This window comes from Molothrus aeneus, chromosome 21, assembly GCF_037042795.1.
Source record: "Molothrus aeneus isolate 106 chromosome 21, BPBGC_Maene_1.0, whole genome shotgun sequence".
Taxonomy (NCBI): Eukaryota; Metazoa; Chordata; class Aves; order Passeriformes; family Icteridae; genus Molothrus; species Molothrus aeneus.
Window position 1 is genome coordinate 3,626,472 of NC_089666.1, and position 18,162 is coordinate 3,644,633.

The 18,162-nt window shown below is 43.9% G+C and overlaps 2 protein-coding genes across 3 annotated transcripts in view; one reads left to right on the forward strand and one right to left on the reverse strand.

The window, feature by feature from the left end:
* The window catches only part of DHRS3 (dehydrogenase/reductase 3), a 31,864-nt gene extending 29,814 nt beyond the window's left edge, over positions 1–2,050 (reverse strand). The window contains exons 1-2 of one of the 2 annotated variants that reach the window (XM_066564096.1): positions 2,010–2,050; positions 1,085–1,570 (exon numbers count right to left, since the gene is read on the reverse strand). In XM_066564096.1, coding sequence (XP_066420193.1) covers positions 1,085–1,357 — 273 coding nt within the window. In that variant the 5' untranslated portion in view covers positions 1,358–1,570; positions 2,010–2,050. Of the gene's footprint in view, positions 1–1,084; positions 1,571–1,802 lie in introns of both variants that reach the window. The other variant, XM_066564095.1, reaches the window with a different exon arrangement.
* On the forward strand, positions 1,403–17,424 carry LOC136565571 (arylacetamide deacetylase-like 4; the record flags this gene model as incomplete). Its single annotated transcript, XM_066564226.1, has 4 exons — positions 1,403–1,537; positions 14,600–14,816; positions 15,581–15,644; positions 16,376–17,424. Coding segments are annotated over 4 exons (1,188 nt in total), but the record flags the coding sequence as incomplete, so codon positions are not given.
* Positions 17,425–18,162: the final 738 nt, after the last annotated feature.

The following is an 18,162-nucleotide window of genomic DNA, read 5'->3' on the forward strand; positions in this document are numbered from 1 at the left end:
CCAAAAATGAAACACAAGGGACTTCAGGAAGCACAAGGAATTAATTTCACGAATGGAAACCCAGCAGGGTGAAAGGGAACACTTCTCCCCAGTGTCCCAGAGCCACCTGCCCCTCTCCTATGGGGTGATATGATCCTGACAGAGGAGGGCTCACTGTACAGGATCTGTCCCCATGCCCCTCTCCTATGGGGTGATATGATCCTGACAGAGGAGGGCTCACTGTACAGGATCTGTCCCCATGCCCCTCTCCTTTGGGGTGATGTGATCCTGATAGAGGGGGGCTCACTGTACAGGATCTGTCCCCATGCCCCTCTCCTTTGGGGTGATGTGATCCTGATAGAGGGGGGCTCACTGTACAGGATCTGTCCCCATGCCCCTCTCCTTTGGGGTGATGTGATCCTGATAGAGGGGGGCTCACTGTGCATGATCCCCATGCCCCTCTCCTTTGGGGTGATGTGATCCTGATAGAGGGGGGCTCACTGTGCATGATCCCCATGCCCCTCTCCTTTGGGGTGATGTGATCCTGATAGAGGGGGGCTCACTGTACAGGATCTGTCCCCATGCCCCTCTCCTTTGGGGTGATGTGATCCTGATAGAGGGGGGCTCACTGTACAGGATCTGTCCCCATGCCCCTCTCCTTTGGGGTGATGTGATCCTGATAGAGGGGGGCTCACTGTGCATGATCCCCATGCCCAGCAGTACCAGGAAGCAGCAATGGAAGTGAGCACGGGCTCCATGCACGGAATTGCTCAGCTCCCCTTCCCCTGCCACAGCAAACCTGGGCTGAGGCAAAACCCCCTCCTTTGTCAGCACAGGGGGATTCACGAGGGGGATTTTCTCAGAACCGCGTTTTCACGGATGGGATGGGGAAAGGCAGGACGCGGTGAAGGAGGAGTAGGCAACTTCTGAAATGAAACCGATGTAATAACTCACAGAGCTGCTCTCACCTTTCCCGGGCGATCCCAGCGATCCCACCCGGAGGTGGGGCAGCAGGGCTCGCTGGCAGAGCAGCAGGTGGGCGCTCCCCATCCCATCCCATCCCATCCCATCCCATCCCATCCCATCCCATCCCATCCCCGCTCACCTTCCTGGCTCCTCTGCGGGCGAACTCCCGGGCCAGGTGCCGGCCGATGCCGCGGCCCCCGCCGGTGACCAGCACGTTCTCCCGGGACAGGTCTCGCAGCTTGGGCGGCAGCAGCAGGCACACGGCGGCTTTCACCACCAGATACACCATCTGCACCGGGAACAGCAGCAGGGCGCCCAGCCACTTCCACATCATCCTCTTCTGCCAGGCAAAGTTCTCTTCCAAACCTCCACAGAACCAAGGTGACAGAGAAAGAAAAGCGATAGCCTTCATGCACCCCCAGATGGGTGACAATTCTTCAACCCCCCTTCCAAAACTTGGGGGCAAGAGGTTCTTGAACTGGAAAAATCCTTCCCTCCCCCTAGAAAAGGTGGGGGTAGGAGTAAAGTAGTGCAGAAGACCAAGTCACTCCCCTGTTTCTTGATCGGTGTCCTCTGGGATTGTCACACGCAGGTAAAACAGCTTCCTTGCTTTTTCACTGGAAAGCTTTTTTTTTTTAATTAAAAGAGAGGGAAAAAAAAAAGTAGAATTAAAAGTAACCATACATCCCTCCGTTGCAAAAACCCACATAAAAATCCAGTATCCAAAGGAAAGGTTTTTATATTTAGAAAAATAAAGCAGCCTATGTCTCCAAATTTCAGCCTGCAGTGCCTTCCAGGCAGCTCATTTCTATTCTTAGACTCAGGAAATTGCTTAAATAAGATAGAATTGCCAGGACCTTCTTTTTAAGAAAGCCTCAATTCAGGGTGAGGTTGTTGTTTTTGTTTTAGTATCTAAAAATATCTATAGACGTTCTGTCCTGAGCCGGTTGCAAAAGGCTGAGCCGGTCACTGCCTCTCTCTGCCCCCTCTCCCGGTTTTTTCACTTGGAGTGTGGATCACAGAGCAGGAATTACGCCGTGCACTACTTCAGCTCTGGCTCTTACTCATTTCTGCCTATTGCCGTCTCTGCCGCTCAGGGCCGCGGCGCTGGGGAGGTTTTATACCCCATTAATCCTGATTGACAGTTAAAGTGTCGGGCCGATTTCACTACTGTTCCTGGGAGTGGCTGCTGCTCTGCCCTCCCCCGCCGGCCGCCGCCGCGCCACCGGCTCGCTGCGGCTGGGCCGGCGCTGCCAGCGCGGCCGCCAGGGCCACCTGCGGGCACTGTGGGCAATCTGCGAGCCGGCAGGGCCACCTGCGGGCACTGTGGGCAATCTGCGAGCCGGCAGGGCCACCTGCGGGCACTGTGGGCAATCTGCGGGCCGCCAGGGCCACCTGCGGGCACTGTGGGCAATCTGCGAGCCGGCAGGGCCACCTGCGGGCACTGTGGGCTGTTTGTGACCCGGCAGGGCCACCTGCGGGCACTGTGGGCAATCTGCGAGCCGGCAGGGCCACCTGCGGGCACTGTGGGCTATCTGTGACCCGGCAGGGCCACCTGCGGGCACTGTGGGCTATGTTTGAGCCGGCAGGGCCAGCTGCGGGCACTGTGGGCAATCTGCGAGCCGGCAGGGCCACCTGCAGGCATTGTGGGCAATCTGTGAGCTGGCAGGGCCACCTGCGGGCACTGTGGGCAATCTGTGACCCGGCAGGGCCACCTGCAGGCATTGTGGGCAATCTGTGAGCTGGCAGGGCCACCTGCGGGCACTGTGGGCTATGTTTGAGCCGGCAGGGCCAGCTGCGGGCACTGTGGGCAATCTGTGAGTTGCCAGGGCCAGCTGCGGGCACTGTGGGCCAGCTGCGGGCATCCTAAGCTTTCTGTGGGCTGCCAGGGCCACCTGTGGGTACCCTGGGCAAGCTGCGGGGCAGCAGGGTCAGCTGCAGGCACTGTGGGCTCGCTGCGACTACCCTGAGCTTTCTATGGGCACCCTGGGCCACCTGCAGCCACCCTGGGCCATCTGTAGGCCAGTAGGGCCAGCTGCGGGCACCTTGGCATTGCTGCGGGCACCATGGGCTTGCTGCGGGCCAACGGGACCACCTGTGTGCACCCTGGGATTGCTGCAGCCAGCAGGGTCAGCTGCGGGCACCCTGGGCCACTTGTGGGCACCCTGGGCCAGCTGGAGCCACCCTGAGCTTGCTACAGGCACCCTGGGCCACCTGTGGGCACCCTGGGCATGCTGCGGCCACCCTGGGGCCAGCTGTGGGCACCCTGGGTTGCCTGTGGGACCCTGGGCATGCTGCAGCCACCCTGGCTTTGCTGCAGGCACGCTGGGCATCCTGCAGGTGCCAAAGTCAAATAGCTTTAAATACTACACCCTGGGCCAGCTGCGGGCATGGGGGGCAAACTGAGGGCACACTGGGCTTGCTGTGGGTGTGCTGGGCTCATGCCATGCTGGGCTTGCTCCATGCCATGCTGGGCTTGCTCCATGTTGCCCTGGGCTCTCATGCATGCCAGGCTGGGCTCTGTGCAGGAACCAAAGTGCTCTGGCACCAGGTCAGGCAGCCCCTGCCTCCTCCCTCACCTTCATGCACCACAAAGGTGCCCAGGTCTGACCTGAGCCCAGGGAAAAGCAGGTCCAGGAAGAACCAGGGCTAAGGCTGAGTTCAAGGGAACCATCTCTGGGATTGCTGCTTGCCCAAGATCTGCTGGTGTGTGCAGGGCAAAGCTCCTTGCAGCCCTAGATTACCAGCTGAACCCAGCCTAGGCTGATAATCACCAATATCTAGTACCACTGACCAGTGTTTTTCTGGATAATGTGATACCTCATGCATTTTCCATGCTGGAAGATGTTTGCACTGCTGAAAACGAGATTCAGCAATGAAAAAGGCAGGCTCTGAATGACAGTGGGAGACTCACCCTTTAAAAAAGGGTGGTTTCTTCCAAGACTTTTTTGTCTGGTGATAAGGGCATACCTGGAAGGTCTCCACAGCACTTCAAATTCTGAAAAGAGGGAAAAGGGCAGAGTGTATTACAGCAGGTCCCCAGGTCCCTGGCTGTTTGCACTGTCAAGCATTAGACAGGTAAATTATGATTTTGGTTGTACAGATGAAGCTTTTCTGAGAAGGCTGTAACTGCACATTCATTTCAGAATTAACCTGAAATGCAAAGCTTTAAGGATATCAAAAGATCTCAAGGATATCAAACCTCCCAGTGTTGTCTTCACAGCTGGGCTGGAAAGAAATTTGGGGTTTCATCTGCAGGTATCAGTAGGGTTCATCAAAATGAATCCAGTGCACAAGTTCACTCAGGTCTGGAGCCAGATGAACTATCCTGGGAAGCCATCTAGAGGTAAACACTGGAATTAAGGGAAAACTGCACTTCAAAACATTCCCAAGCTTCTTCACTTCTCTAGTTCCTAAAACACCACCTCAATGGACATTTGAATCTAAGCATCTGTGAGAGAGAGAGGTGAGTTTGGATGCTGAATCCCTTTAAAAATGAACTCACTTTTCTTCTTTGGAATCAAAGAGGTATTTTTGAAAGCAGGCAATCAAAGTGGCCATGTGGGAACAGAGTTTTCAGGGGTTTTTTGTTGGCAAAAAGAAGGGCAGCCAAGTTTCTGGTGCCCCCCACATTCAACAGCTCTATCACACATAGATTTTTTGATAAAAAATATGAAAAATACCTAAATCCTTGAATTTCAGCTCTGCTAAAAGTTCCACAAAAGTTTTAAGAGAAGGAAAAAAAAAAAGAAAATTGAGAAGAGAAACTTGCACAATTTTTTACCTTTAACTGGCAGGTTACCTCATATGAAATAAGCCATATGACTGTCACTGCATAATCAGAGTGTCAGGAGAGGGTTTTGAGGAGAAGATGAAGCATCCCAACTGGAAACTGTCTGTACATTCTGTCAGAATCAGTGAGTGTTCCTAACTCAGCTGCATCTGAAACAACCAGAGAATTTCCATGGCCTGTTGGCAGCATTTAGCACCTTGGTGTGTTTTTACAGTAATACCTCCAGAAATGCAGCTCGGGGAGGCACCTGGCATTACAATTTTCCTCTCAGTCCAACAGCTCTGGAGGGGAGAGAGAAATTACCCAGAGAAGCCAGTGTCTGGCTGAGACAGGCATGACTCAGTGTCTGGACTGGGAACAAATATAACAACTTTCTGCTCCGGAAATAAGGAGCAGTGTTGAAAATGAAAGGATATGAACTCCAGCGAAGTATATTTGGTTTTTTGATTCCTGAGTTCAGTCTCTTAGTGCTTAAAGCACCACAGACACATTTAAAATAGAAAACTCATCAATATTGCAAAGTTAACTTGTTTAGATTGAAAATTAATTATTAATGTAAAACATTTGCAGGTCCTTTGAAGCCAGAGGGAATGGAATAATCTTGTGTTTATTTCATGTCTATTTTATGTCTATTTCCAGCTTGAATAATAACCTAAATATGTGTTTGAAGAGATTTTTTTTATTTATTATGATTTTGACCTATGTATAAAGTTGCTACGAAATATGGATTGGGAGTTAGAAAATGGTTCTAGATATATAACATTTTCCTGACCTGTGCTTCAAATTTCATTGAAGCATGAACTATTTTCCTTCTTCACTACTTTAGTTTTATCTTGAAGCAATGAAAACTAGTAGATGCTACATTGTAGAAACCTACAAAAACAAGAAGCAAAAGCAGATTTATAGTAAAACTGAAGTTAGTGCATCTTGCATGTAGGAAATAAAAAGTATATGCAAGTTATTTTAAAATTCTCATAATTCAACCAAAAAGTCAAATAGCTTTAAATACTACCCATACTATACGTGAGAGCATTAGAACTTTAGAGGTTTTGTCCCTTTTAATTGCAGTTCTACTCTGACAAGGAAAAAAAAGGAATATTCTGGAATTTCATCTGATTTTTGTACAGCAACCACTGCACTCTCTCTTGGCAAGAGGTCTTTTTCCAAACTGTCACCTTTACAAAAGCAACATGAACTTTTATTCACAAAGTCCATCTCTGTTAGTGAGACTCCCTAAAGTGCACTTCCATGTGGGGCTGATTGTCCAAGGTGTTTTCAGTACTGCTGGTACAAACAGACACTCAGCACACACCTTGGTGAGGGTAACAAGGATCTGTCCCATCACAGCTGTTCCCTTTAATTATCAGTCCTAAGTTGTTCCAAAGTGAATCCCATCCATGTTTCCACTCAGAAGTCCTAAACCAGTGCCCTGAAACATTCCATAGGCAGGCCTGTTAGTTCTGTGAAACTGCATCATCTTCAGAATTAATTTTGCATTTGCAGCAGTTGTTTCCTACACAGACACTCACAACAAAGTATAAACTGAACAAACAACCAACACAACAACTTTTTTAAGCCTTTTCATGGCATTTTTAACTATGCTTATTCCAATTTATGAGAGCAAGAAGGTGGTCAGGCTTACAGTGGGATTCTTTGGGTGGTCCTGTGCAGGGCCAGGAGCTGAACTTTGATGATCCTTATGGATGTGTTCCAGCTTGGGATATTCTGTGATTCTCTGTAATGTATTTCAGTGGAAACTCAAGCCAGTTTTGGCTTCCATTTGTTGGTTTAGATTTCTGGGTTTGTACTTGTGTAGCTTTTGGAGTGTACTTAGTGTACATTTACTCATGTTCTCAATAAGAGTCATAGAAACTGATTTTTTTCTGACTTGTGGTGGCTTGAAGGAAAAACCAGCAGTGAAAAGCACATTTACCTCCAAAACAAGTTGATACAGTCTCTATACACATCACTTATATGACAAAGCTCCATTTTTGCAGAATGATGTGACCTGGATCTGTGAAGAGGCTCAGGCAGTGTCTGAATGTCACAGTTCATGTTACACCTGTATTTATGGGCAGAACTGTGTTCATAGAGCCTTTGCAGCCAAGTTTCTACAGCCTTGCAGGGCTGTTTGTACAAATGAGGCTGCTAAATGGCAGGAACTTTAGAAAGGAAAATGAGCTGGAAATTAAAACTCTGCTTGAGGCACGTGTGAAAGCCAAATGGGGTAAAAATTCTGTGTTTTCAACTTCAAAAGCCCCACTCAGATATATGCAGTACAAACCTGGGAGCACAGAGCAGCAGTTCCACAATAGAAAGGCTGTGTGACTAAGGAGTCAAGTAATTCCATTTTTTTACATCAGTGCAGGATTTTTAATCATAGACAATCTATCATGATCACAGAATAAAACCTAAACCTCCTTTAAAAAAGGAAAACCTTTTGCCAAGCTGATCTGGTTTTTGTTAGAGGAAGTACTGCTGTCAGATTTGGATAAATCAAGAGCTAAATTTTTGTGCTTCTTGATTTCATTCTTCCCTCGTGTTCACATTTTCCATTTGAAATGTGTCCCAGTGGTTCTGTGATTTCACACTGTCCCTCTATATGCTATTAAGAGTCTGATACTATTGCCTTCTAAGTTCTGCCATGGACTAAGCTCAAAGGAACTGGGTTTCTGGTTAACATCCAGCCTGACAGCAAAGACTGCATCAAGCCTTTTACAAAAAGCTGCATTTTGATGTCTTAGGGCTTTCCCAGGGTCTTACAACAAAGCAGTGTCATGAGTAAAGATATAAAAATGTCTCGCCAGTAATTCTAAGTTCTAGGTAGCATCCCTTTCTAGACTCAAGTGTAAAACTAATTGTCTTTATAAGCAGAAGTTCACACAGTGCTCTAGGGGCTCTCTAGAATTCAAAGGGATGCAGTCTCACCTATGTGGTGCTTGTTCCACCTGCTGAGTTGTTCTCATACATGTTAGAATTTGTCATTTGTTGTAACTTGGCTTGGTTTTCCTCACCTGTCTGTGATTAGAAGCCAGATCTCTCAACATTTTAGGCTGTTTCAAGAGAGAACAATGCAAAAATACCCCATGTAAACAGGAAGGGAGTTTGTTTGGAAAGGAAAGATCATGTTTGTTAACCTGATTGACTCACCTTACCTTCTCTTTGGTGCCTTTACTGACTTTTAGGCCAGTGAATATTTACCCATTCCTTCTGACTAGCTCCTCAGTCCTGACAAAACTCCTAGACATACAAGGAACTGGGGAAACAGAAGAATTATGTCTTTAAGGCTCTTAAAATTAGAGAAGAGTCCTGAAATCCTACTCAACCAACATGACGTCAATTTTGACACAAACTGAACAGCAAGCTAATGCCTGTAACAAGTTTGCACTGGAAACTTGTAAACTAGCTTAGAAAGGAAATCTTGGGATAAAATATTCCCTGAATTCCTTCTAACAATGTCTTTTTAAAAGAATTCCTTACATGCAGCTGTAACTTCTTTTCAGAGGGAGAGGTTCACTAATACACAGTGAGGTAAAATAATTCAGGGCCTCTGACTGTCTGAAGTTTCTTCAAACTTGACAGTTTTACAAAGGATATCAAAAAGAAGAGGAATGTTAGGAAGAGAATGGTGCTGTCAAAGGCAAACAGTTTTGACTGGGAGGCTGGGATAGGTCAGGTGTATGGACTGATGTGGGGAAATAAGATCACACTAAAATCAATAAAGCCCAACCTAGCTATTCCTCACAGAACATAAAAGTAGCGTTAATTTTTGCTTTAGTTTATGTTGTTTTGTTTCTTAAAAATCACTCAAGTTAGTGTACCCCCATAGGTCTGGATGGAGTGGGGCTGGGAGGGGCTCAGCAATGGAAGAGATCATTTATTCCCCAGCTCAGTCAGTTCATTTGCAGCAGAATTGGAAAGATGACTGGGATGACAAGGTGCAGGTCTGCCAAGTTAAGCTGAATTCCATGTGATTACTCAATGGATTTCATGATCTTCTTATCCTTAACACCATATCTATCTATCTATCTATCTGTCTATCTATTTATGTACCTATTTATCTATATTTCTTAATTTTAAACCACATAATTCAATCATCTATACTAGCTGACCTCCACTGAAGTTAAGGATTAGACCTTTTATCTTAAGAATCCAGTCTGGTCACTCAGCATCCTGTATTTTATGACTCACTTGTTTACTCATTCCACACAGCTAAATATTTTTTTAACCCACTGACTAGCTCACATTGAAGTTTTTTGCTCTTTGCTGTAACACATATTTTGTATAAATGGGATTTTTCTAAACATATATATTTTGTCTGCTTTTTTAAAATGTGCAAGAAAACCTAGAAAGGACTCACCTTTTTCAGTGAAGATATCTCTGAGGGAATACACTACAGGTTGGTTAGCCAAATGCAGAATCCTGTGGCTCATAAAAAGGAGTGCTTCTCTCTATGGCCATGATTTCAAGCTTTTATAAGGGTTTTTAAATGAAGTATTGGGGAGATTAGTGGGGCTAAAGAAATATTTCAGTGTTCAGAGAATAAGCACAGGTTATATTGCTCATGTCAAGCTGAGCTAATGCTTGTTTGCTTTTTAATGTTACCCAAACAAGTTTTGTCCAGACACATGGTGGACAGAAATACACAAAGTTACACTTGGTGACTCCTTCCTGCACTGTCATCACCTCCTTTGGTTGGATACCATATGCTCTGATCACACCTGAATTACAACCAGGGATAACACAGAGTCATCTTGGAAAACACAGCAAAATATGGAGTTGTAAAGAGATCAAAACCTTTCCATTAGAAAGAATCAGCACAGAGGGTTAGGGCCAAAATTCTCCAAGTCAAGGAGAAGTTTCCCCGTGCTAGCACAGCACCATTGGTGAGCCCAGAGCCTCTTCCTGCACACTCAGGCTGGCAAATAACTGAGAGCTCCATGTGGATCTCCAAAAGCAAAATTCCTTGAGACTGAGTTCAGGGTGCCTGTTCTAACTGTTCTGGCCAGTTGTCTGCCTCAGCCAGTGAGCAGGGGAAAAGATCAGCACTAAGCAAAAAGCCTTGGAATCATCCTTCAGACCTAGTCCAAGAGCAGAACCTCTACAAGTCCTGACCATGGAGACTGGAGTCCAGCATGGCCACTCTTCCACAGGCTGTGAGACACTCACTGGTACACTTGCAAAACATCCCAGAGAGCTTTTCAGGCACATAAGGCAGATAAAAAATAGACCCATTTATACAAAAGAAAGGTTCTTCCTGGAAGTGACTGTGCTCTGTGTGAGCTTGAATCATGCCAAGTGCACTTGTCACAGCCGGATGTTTGCAGGCTTCCAGCCCCTGCCAGCCCTGCCTAAAGGAGCAGGGCAGGGGGAATTAGGTATGCAAATGATATGCAAATGACTTTTCTATGGAATCGGTCTGGAGGATATAAATACTGACAGAATCATATCAACCAGTGTCTAATTATTCCCACCAAAGAACAATGGAATCCTATTATATTCTGGTTTTAATAGCAGGAATTTTAGTTGCTTTTGTATTGCTGGTTTTAATTGCAACTGATCATTTCTTCAAGGAGGAAATTCCTTCTGGTATTGACCAGCCAGCAAAGCTCCGCCTTTACCTCTGTGTGTACACTCTGATGGAAATTCTGGTGAGTTTATCATGCTCTGGGATACTGGGATTTTCAGAAAAGGAAAGACCTGAGTATGAATCTAAATACTGCAACTACATGTCATGGGAAGCACACAGTAACACAGGTTTAAAGGCCAAAGGTTGATTTGGTTTCTGTTACCATATATAAAGCAGCCAGGATGAGGTGAGTTCTTTCAATACTGAGATATCCATTCTTATGCTGCAATTGTGTATTTCCATAATGAAATGAGTGGTCCTGTGGATGACAGGAGGGCTGATTATAATTTACATGAATAATAATAACCCAAATTGCTATGTCTAAATGCACTCTGATATCTGTAAGGCAATTTCCTACATTCTGAGCTATTTGCAGTAATTTTCTTACCCTTGTTTTTGTTCTCATTCTGCAGTGACTGAATTACAGAATACTAGTTAAATACCATAGAATCAGGTAGGTTGGAAGACACCTCCAGAAGTCATCTAATTGAACCTCCTGCCAAAGCAGGTTTAGGCCTGTTATCAGCCATTATCTAAGTACCTGCAAGCCAGACTCACTGTGCTGTGGGCTTTGCAATCACAGAAAGAAACAGCTTTCACCCAAAAAGCTTTCAAAGTAGGCAACAGGAGAATGTAGGAGCAGCCTAAGCCCTGTCATGTCTGGCACATAACATGTCAAAAGAAAGCCTGCAGGAAAATCAGAGTGGTTTCTTTGATGTTTGTATGAAGCTCACCTCAATTCTCTAATCCCCAGTTTTACAGAAAGAACACAGGAACTTGGCCCCACATCCTGAGAGGTGATTTGGGCCATTACAATCTATTAAAGACTGAAGTAGGTTGCTTGAACTTACACAGCAACATTCACCAAATCCAGTGGTTGTCCCTGATTCTCCAGTGGTACTTTCTGCCTTGTCTGCCATGAAAGAAGAGGCTGCTGTCCTTGCATATCTCATCCTGCTCTTTGTGTTATGTTATATATAAACTTAATATAATAATATGACAGTAATACTATAACAGGACAATGTTATTAAATTCTCTAATTAGTGGGTGAAAAGATTCTTTCAGGTGATACTTTTAACTCCTCATACAGCTTTTAAGTGTCTGTTATAGAATAAGTGCATATGCTCTCTTCACTGATAATACATTCCCTAACTTCAGCATCCTTTTTCTGAATAGGTTTTAAGATGCATTTCATCACTTGCTCTGCACTGAATCAATCCACTCACCTATTTTTCTTTCAAAAGCCTTTAGGCATCTACTGGTACTTTGGGTGCATTCCTGGTTTATGTTTTTGCTCAGAGGAGCAGCCCACACAGTAAGGACTTCACAGGTTTCTGTTTAAGTGCATAATGCTTTGTGCATGACAGGTGTGCAATTAACTTCTCCTGCTCATCCTGATCAGTGCTGCTCTTCCTGTGCCATAGAGCTGTGCCTGTGCTGTATGCTCCTGTAAAATCCTCTTTTTCCACAATACAAGACAGGCTTTTCCTCTCTTCTTCCACCCTACTTGCAATGTCCTAGAAAAGCTGCAGCACCAGATAAGGGTGTACCCTCAACCAGAAGGTACATAAAAGATGCTCCTGCTGCATCTGTCCACATCCCCTGCCATGAAGAGATCAATGACCATGTAAAGTGGAAGAGATGAGAGGAAGCCTCCTGGCTTTTGTTTTAAACTCCTCAGACAGATCTCTGTTCAGACTAACTGTGCATATTGCACTGTGATATGAAGCTTTGATGGTAATTACTGTGGTTGGAAAAGCACACTTCAGAGTGACTGACAGAAAGACTGTCTGATGCAGTCCTAAAGTCCATGAAGCTCAAATTGAGTGGGTTTTGCTGCTTTTGGTATGTGATTTTGTAATTATCTTAAAGTAAAAATCTGGTCCCCATATGATCTTCCCCATAAAAAAAAAAACAGTTTGTGTCAGAATTTAGGTGTTCCAGCAAATAGTTTTTCAAAGGCCACATTTCACAAGAAAAGCTGATGAGCTCTTTTTCCTACACATATTAACATTTTAGGACCTGGTTTATGTAATACATTTCACCTGCTAACACTGATCACATCTGTCTAGAAATAGTCAAATCTTTTAGGTTTTGAATGCATTCCTATAGGTTCTGAAGTGTTCCTAATTCTTGATTAAGAAGTTTCTTGACGGAGTACATTCCAAATTCCCCCTTCTCCTTCATGACAGTGTTTCCCCTGAATCTGGAGATCCCTCTGTGATGTCAGGAACTCCTAAGACAAGGCAAGGAAAGAGGACATGTAGATAGGAGGCTCTGATAACAAGTTTATAATATATATTACTGGCATCTAAAAGCTCTAAAAAACCTCAAGGATGTTAGAAAATTCAAATGAGTTTAAATGGCAATTCTGCCAACTTCAAACATTCCAAAACCATAACTCTGACAGAAGGACTGACTTAAGAGTGACGAGAGTTTTGAAAATTGCTGTTTGGAGAAGATTAGATGGTTTCTGCCACCATTGCACTGGGTCTTACAGTAGCTTTCCCCTTTCCATGATACTTTAAAATACTTTTTCAAATGCAAGGCAAGAACTGTGGCCACCATTTGTCTCTTCAACTACCCTAAGCACTCCTGGCATTGGTGGTAGAGGGTTATGAAAAAACTCCAGGCAATCTCTGGGTCTTTGCTTCTAACTGATGTTCTCCCTCTTCCATGCCTCATGGTGATTTCTTTTATTACTCCACACCCAACTTGTTTATTGCAGACTGGTTTAGATTATTAGGAAGAAAGCATCTGTCATACACAGGTTGAAAAATACAATTTACACAAGCAGAGCTGGTCTTCAGTTTATAAGGAATTGATACAGACACTTCTGTGGCTTAGAAAAGAACAATACAAATTGCAAATGGGTTGTGATGACTATCATTATTACAGAAAAATGAATTGCAGTAGCCCAGAAGGGCATTTAAGTCACTATGTAATAGGAAAGGAAATGTTGTTCTAGCAGGAAATACACCCATTACAACATGTGTTCAAAGGAGGATTTCAGTGTGATCTTTAGACTTTCTTAATTATCAGCAGTTGACTGGCCTTGGATAAGGCCATTTAACAAACCTTCCTTGTCTTCAGAATGTTTGGGTTTTTTTGCTGATTAGATATAAAAACTGACTGCAGGGTCATTTATGAATAGCTGTGAGATCTTGAAGAAGGCAGTGGTTTCACTAATGGAGGAGGAGATGAGGGCCAGAACCATTTCCATCAGTTCCTCCCTTGGGCCAGCAGCCCCTCAGTAATGATCCCAGACACAATGGTGCTCTTGCAGCTTGTTCTCTCTGACCCCAGGGAGGGAATTCTGTTCTCTCTGACCCCATGGAGGGAATTCTGTTCTCTCTGACCCCATGGAGGGAATTCTATTCTCACTGACCCCAGGGAGGGAATTCTGTTCTCTCTGACCCCATGGAGGGAATTCTGTTCTCACTGACCCCATGGAGGGAATTCTGTTCTCTCTGACCCCATGGAGGGAATTCTGTTCTCTCTGACCCCATGGAGGGAATTCTATTCTCACTGACCCCAGGGAGGGAATTCTGTTCTCTCTGACCCCAGGGAGGGAATTCTGTTCTCTCTGACCCCATGGAGGGAATTCTGTTCTCTCTGACCCCACGGAGGGAATTCTGTTCTCACTGACCCCATGGAGGGAGGTGACCCAACGCTGTTAAATCAGCCAGTCTTGCCCACAGACTGGCCTGTGGTTTTTCCCCCAGTATGATAATCCTGTCATGAGAGGGACATTTTCATCTCACCTAACCTTAAATATTTTAACTGAGCCACCTGAAGTACAGTTTATCATGGAGATGAACAGACACCTCCAGAGGATGATTTAACACACCCAGAATTGGAACCATCCCCAAGAAATGCCTCCTTTATTCTCTCATTAGGAAAGGAGCCTCAGGCCTCCCAGCTTCCACACCTGAGCAAATGCCTGTTCTTACTTGTGGTAAATCCAGATCACAGAAACTAGAGGGTATTTATATGATACATTTAATGGAACAAGTATTACCACATTCCTCGCACAATAACGAAGATGTAAATTTTCATCCTCTTAACCAAAATCCCAAAGACAGTTATTTGTGGGAATTCTAAAAACTAGAAAATAACCAACCCAATTATGCCAAAGACAGTGTAGGAAAAAGGAGCTTGTGGCCTTTACAAAGTGGGAAGACTTGTATTCCCTTTAGTAATGTCTCATTTTTCCTGTTTTATCTATCTAGGCAAAGAATTTAAACCACTTGGGTATCATCAAGGAGCACACACTTATCAGGCTGATCACAGAGGGACTCCCAGCATGGCAGGATTCCCAGCTCTTCATTAAAGATCTGCATTTTGATGGGGTACCCATGAGGATTTACCTCCCAAGAGAACCATCTGCCAGCAAACGGAGAGGAGTCGTCTTCATCCATGGAGGATGTGGCATTTTTGGAAGCATCAGTAAGGAACTGAAAGAGAAATGTGACTATTTAGCTTTTTTAACTGCCTGTTTTTAAAAACTCCTGACCCTAAGAAGTGACTGAAGCTTAGTTTGAGAGACTGGAGATAGAAAGCACTTCGTGCTTATTTTAAATTGTTTGAGAGACTGGAGATAGAAAGCACTTAGTGCTTATTTTAAATTGTTTAGACTCTCTAATCTGCATGTATTTAATATTTAAATTATTTTTAATGGGATATAGCACTCTTTATCATAGAACCATTGGGATCATAAAATGACTTGGGTGGAAGTGACCTTCACTATAATCTTTTTCCACCTCCTGCCATGGGCAGGGACATCTTTCACTGTCCCAGGTTGCTCCAAGCCCTGTCCAACCCGGCCTTGGACACTTTCAGGCGTGGGACAGCCACATCTTCTCCAGGCAACCTGTGCCAGGGCCTCCCCACCCTCATAATAAAAATGTGTTCCTTACATGGAAATAAAGTCTATCCTTTCTCAGTTTAAACCTGCCCATTTTCTAATAGTAAAAATCATAATAATTCCTTATTTTCCACACAAATCAATGATCTGTCTAAATGTATGAATTCTACAGCAAGTCCTGATGACCAAAAGTCTAGATTATTTTTATCCTAAAGAAAATCTGGGTACTCACTAAATAAGCAAGGGGCTGACAAGATATTGTGGTAATATGTCATAAAAATATAAGACACAATACTGACTGAAGTTATCTAAGATGTTAATTACATCAACAACATTTGTGCTTCAGGAAGTTATGAAAGAATTTGCCGGTACATAGCCAGAAAATCTGATTCAGTGGTTGTGTCTGTTGGGTAAGTGAAATTCAAACAGTGCTAATCCCATTAGAGAACTCTGCTGTTTTCCCCCTGCCTCCCACACACCCCTCAACTTACATTTCTTTGAATATAAGATAAGAAACTGAGCTCTAGTGCTGTCTTCCCCACACTGCTGTTATGTGGGAGCAAGCACGTGGCGTGGAATGGGAATGGAAATACCTGAGCCAGAGTTAGAGTTACAGGTTTGGTCATTGTACATCACCATCATCACAGAAATCATTACCTTTGTTTGATAATAAGAAATTATAAGCCAAATATCAAATTTTAGTATTTTAATGTATATTTAATATATTAAAATATAATACATATTTTAATATTTAATATTTTTATTTCAAATCATCTGGGATTATTTTAAAGAGTAAAAAATGAGTTTAAAATTCAGGTTTTTTTTAAACCAGCATGGACCACTGTTTCCTACAAAGATGTTTTGATTGTGGTAAATACGTGATGGTATAAACAAACCTTCATTTCCAACAAATTTTTCCATGAAAAGGTTTACTATGAAGGGATTTTATTAAATTGGGATGAATTGGTTTTGAGAAGGAAAGGGAGGAAAAGTTGTTCTGGTTTGCTTCAGCATGTAAAAACTTTAATCTAGATATAATTAATGCTGTAATTAATATTGGTTTGGGGGAGTTTTTGCATGGGGTGTATTTCAGATGAGACACTCAGAATGTGTAACACCAGCTGCTTTTTCTACCTCTCAGGTACCATTTAGCACCTGAGTACAGGTATCCAGCCCAGACTCTGGAATGTCTCAGTGCCACCCTGCACTTCCTGAAGACTGCAGACACCTACGGGGTGGACCCCGCTCGGATCATTGTTTGTGGGGACAGTGTAGGGGGCACATTTGCTACCAGTGTTTGCCAAAAGCTTGGGCACAGGACAGATATCCCCAAGATTCGTGCCCAGGTGCTGATCTATCCATTTCTCCAAGCACTGAACTTCAATCTGCCATCTCACCAGAAAAACGCTGCCGTTGCCTTCCTGTCCCGGGAGCGCACAGTCCATTTTATTCTCAAATACCTGAATAAGGATTGCTCCCTGAAGGAACCAATTCTGGCTGGTTCTCATGTTCCTGAGAGCATAAATTTGAAATATAGGAAATGGATAAATCCAGATCTTATTCCAGATGAGTTTAAACTGGGCTATAAACCACCACTCCCCACTTTGTTTTTACCTCAAGTCCATGAAGAAGTGCAAGAGCTGTTTGAACCCCAGGTGTCCCCTCTGCTGGCAGAGGATGCTGTTGTTTGTGGTCTCCCTGACACCTGTATTGTCACCTGTGAGCATGATGTGCTCAGGGATGATGGGCTGTTGTACAAGAAACGCTTAGAGGACAACAATGTACATGTGACCTGGCACCACGTGCAAAAAGGCTTTCATGCTGCAGTGGGATTTTTTGGATATGGTATTTTCTCTTTCCCATCATCAAGTATTATAATGAACCATGCTGTAGACTTTATAAAAGGCTATTAAATCATTTTCTTCCATACAGTACTGGTATTTAGAAAAGGTGTGATTCAATTAAATGATTCAATTAAATTATTCAATTAAGTATTTACTAGCTATTTGCCCATTAGAATCAAGGCAAGAACTTATGACATTAGCATGGTCTGCTGAATTCTGATTTTTACTTGCTATTACTTAGGAACGTGATGTTTAGAGGTTTTTTGTAAGCTTGCCTTGATGCTCTCTTCTTGCATTGTAAGAATTTTCGTTCTCTTCATATATCAAAGAATAAAAACTCATCACAACAAAAAACATTCTAAATGTGTAAGTTAAAAACCCATGCAGTGTGTGAGTAATTAGCTATGTGCACATGCATGCACACCCAAAATCAGCGTGGCAATATCTCTGGAGAGTGGAGATTCCTTCCCTACCTCAGGGATGAGTAATAATCACCATCTGAGTGTCTGTACAGACAAACAAAAGCTTTTCATTTATGTTTAAAATCTGAAGGAAGGAATTGGGTGTACTTACAAACCTGATTTTAAAGGGAAAAGGGGACAGGCAGGTTGGTACAGTCCACATGGTGCATGAGATGGGTACCAGGAGGTACTTGCAACAGAATGAAGTGAGGGAGAACTGCTCAAAAATAATTGAATATCCTCTAAATTATATTCTATAAAGTTCCTTTCAGAGCAGTATTTGACTGTATTCAGCTTACCTGGCTTTTGGGGAGAAAGGATGTAAGTAGCATGGAACCTGCCAAATAATTTCTGTGGATATCCAAAGCCAAAGAAAAACCTGAGGTCAATTGTTATCTTGCTGTATTTGTTATATTGCTTATTAGGAGAGATCCACCCTTGCTAAACACAGATGCCAAAAATAATTGCCAATGCATAGCAAAAGAGCTGGGCAAACAATGCCTAGGAATTGTAAAATGTTGAATTGTTGTGCAACCACCTTGCCTTTATAAAATCCATGCACACATGACTGTGGAAAGAGGTTAGTACATGTCTACTCCCTGCCAGGCAAGCTGTGAGTAGGA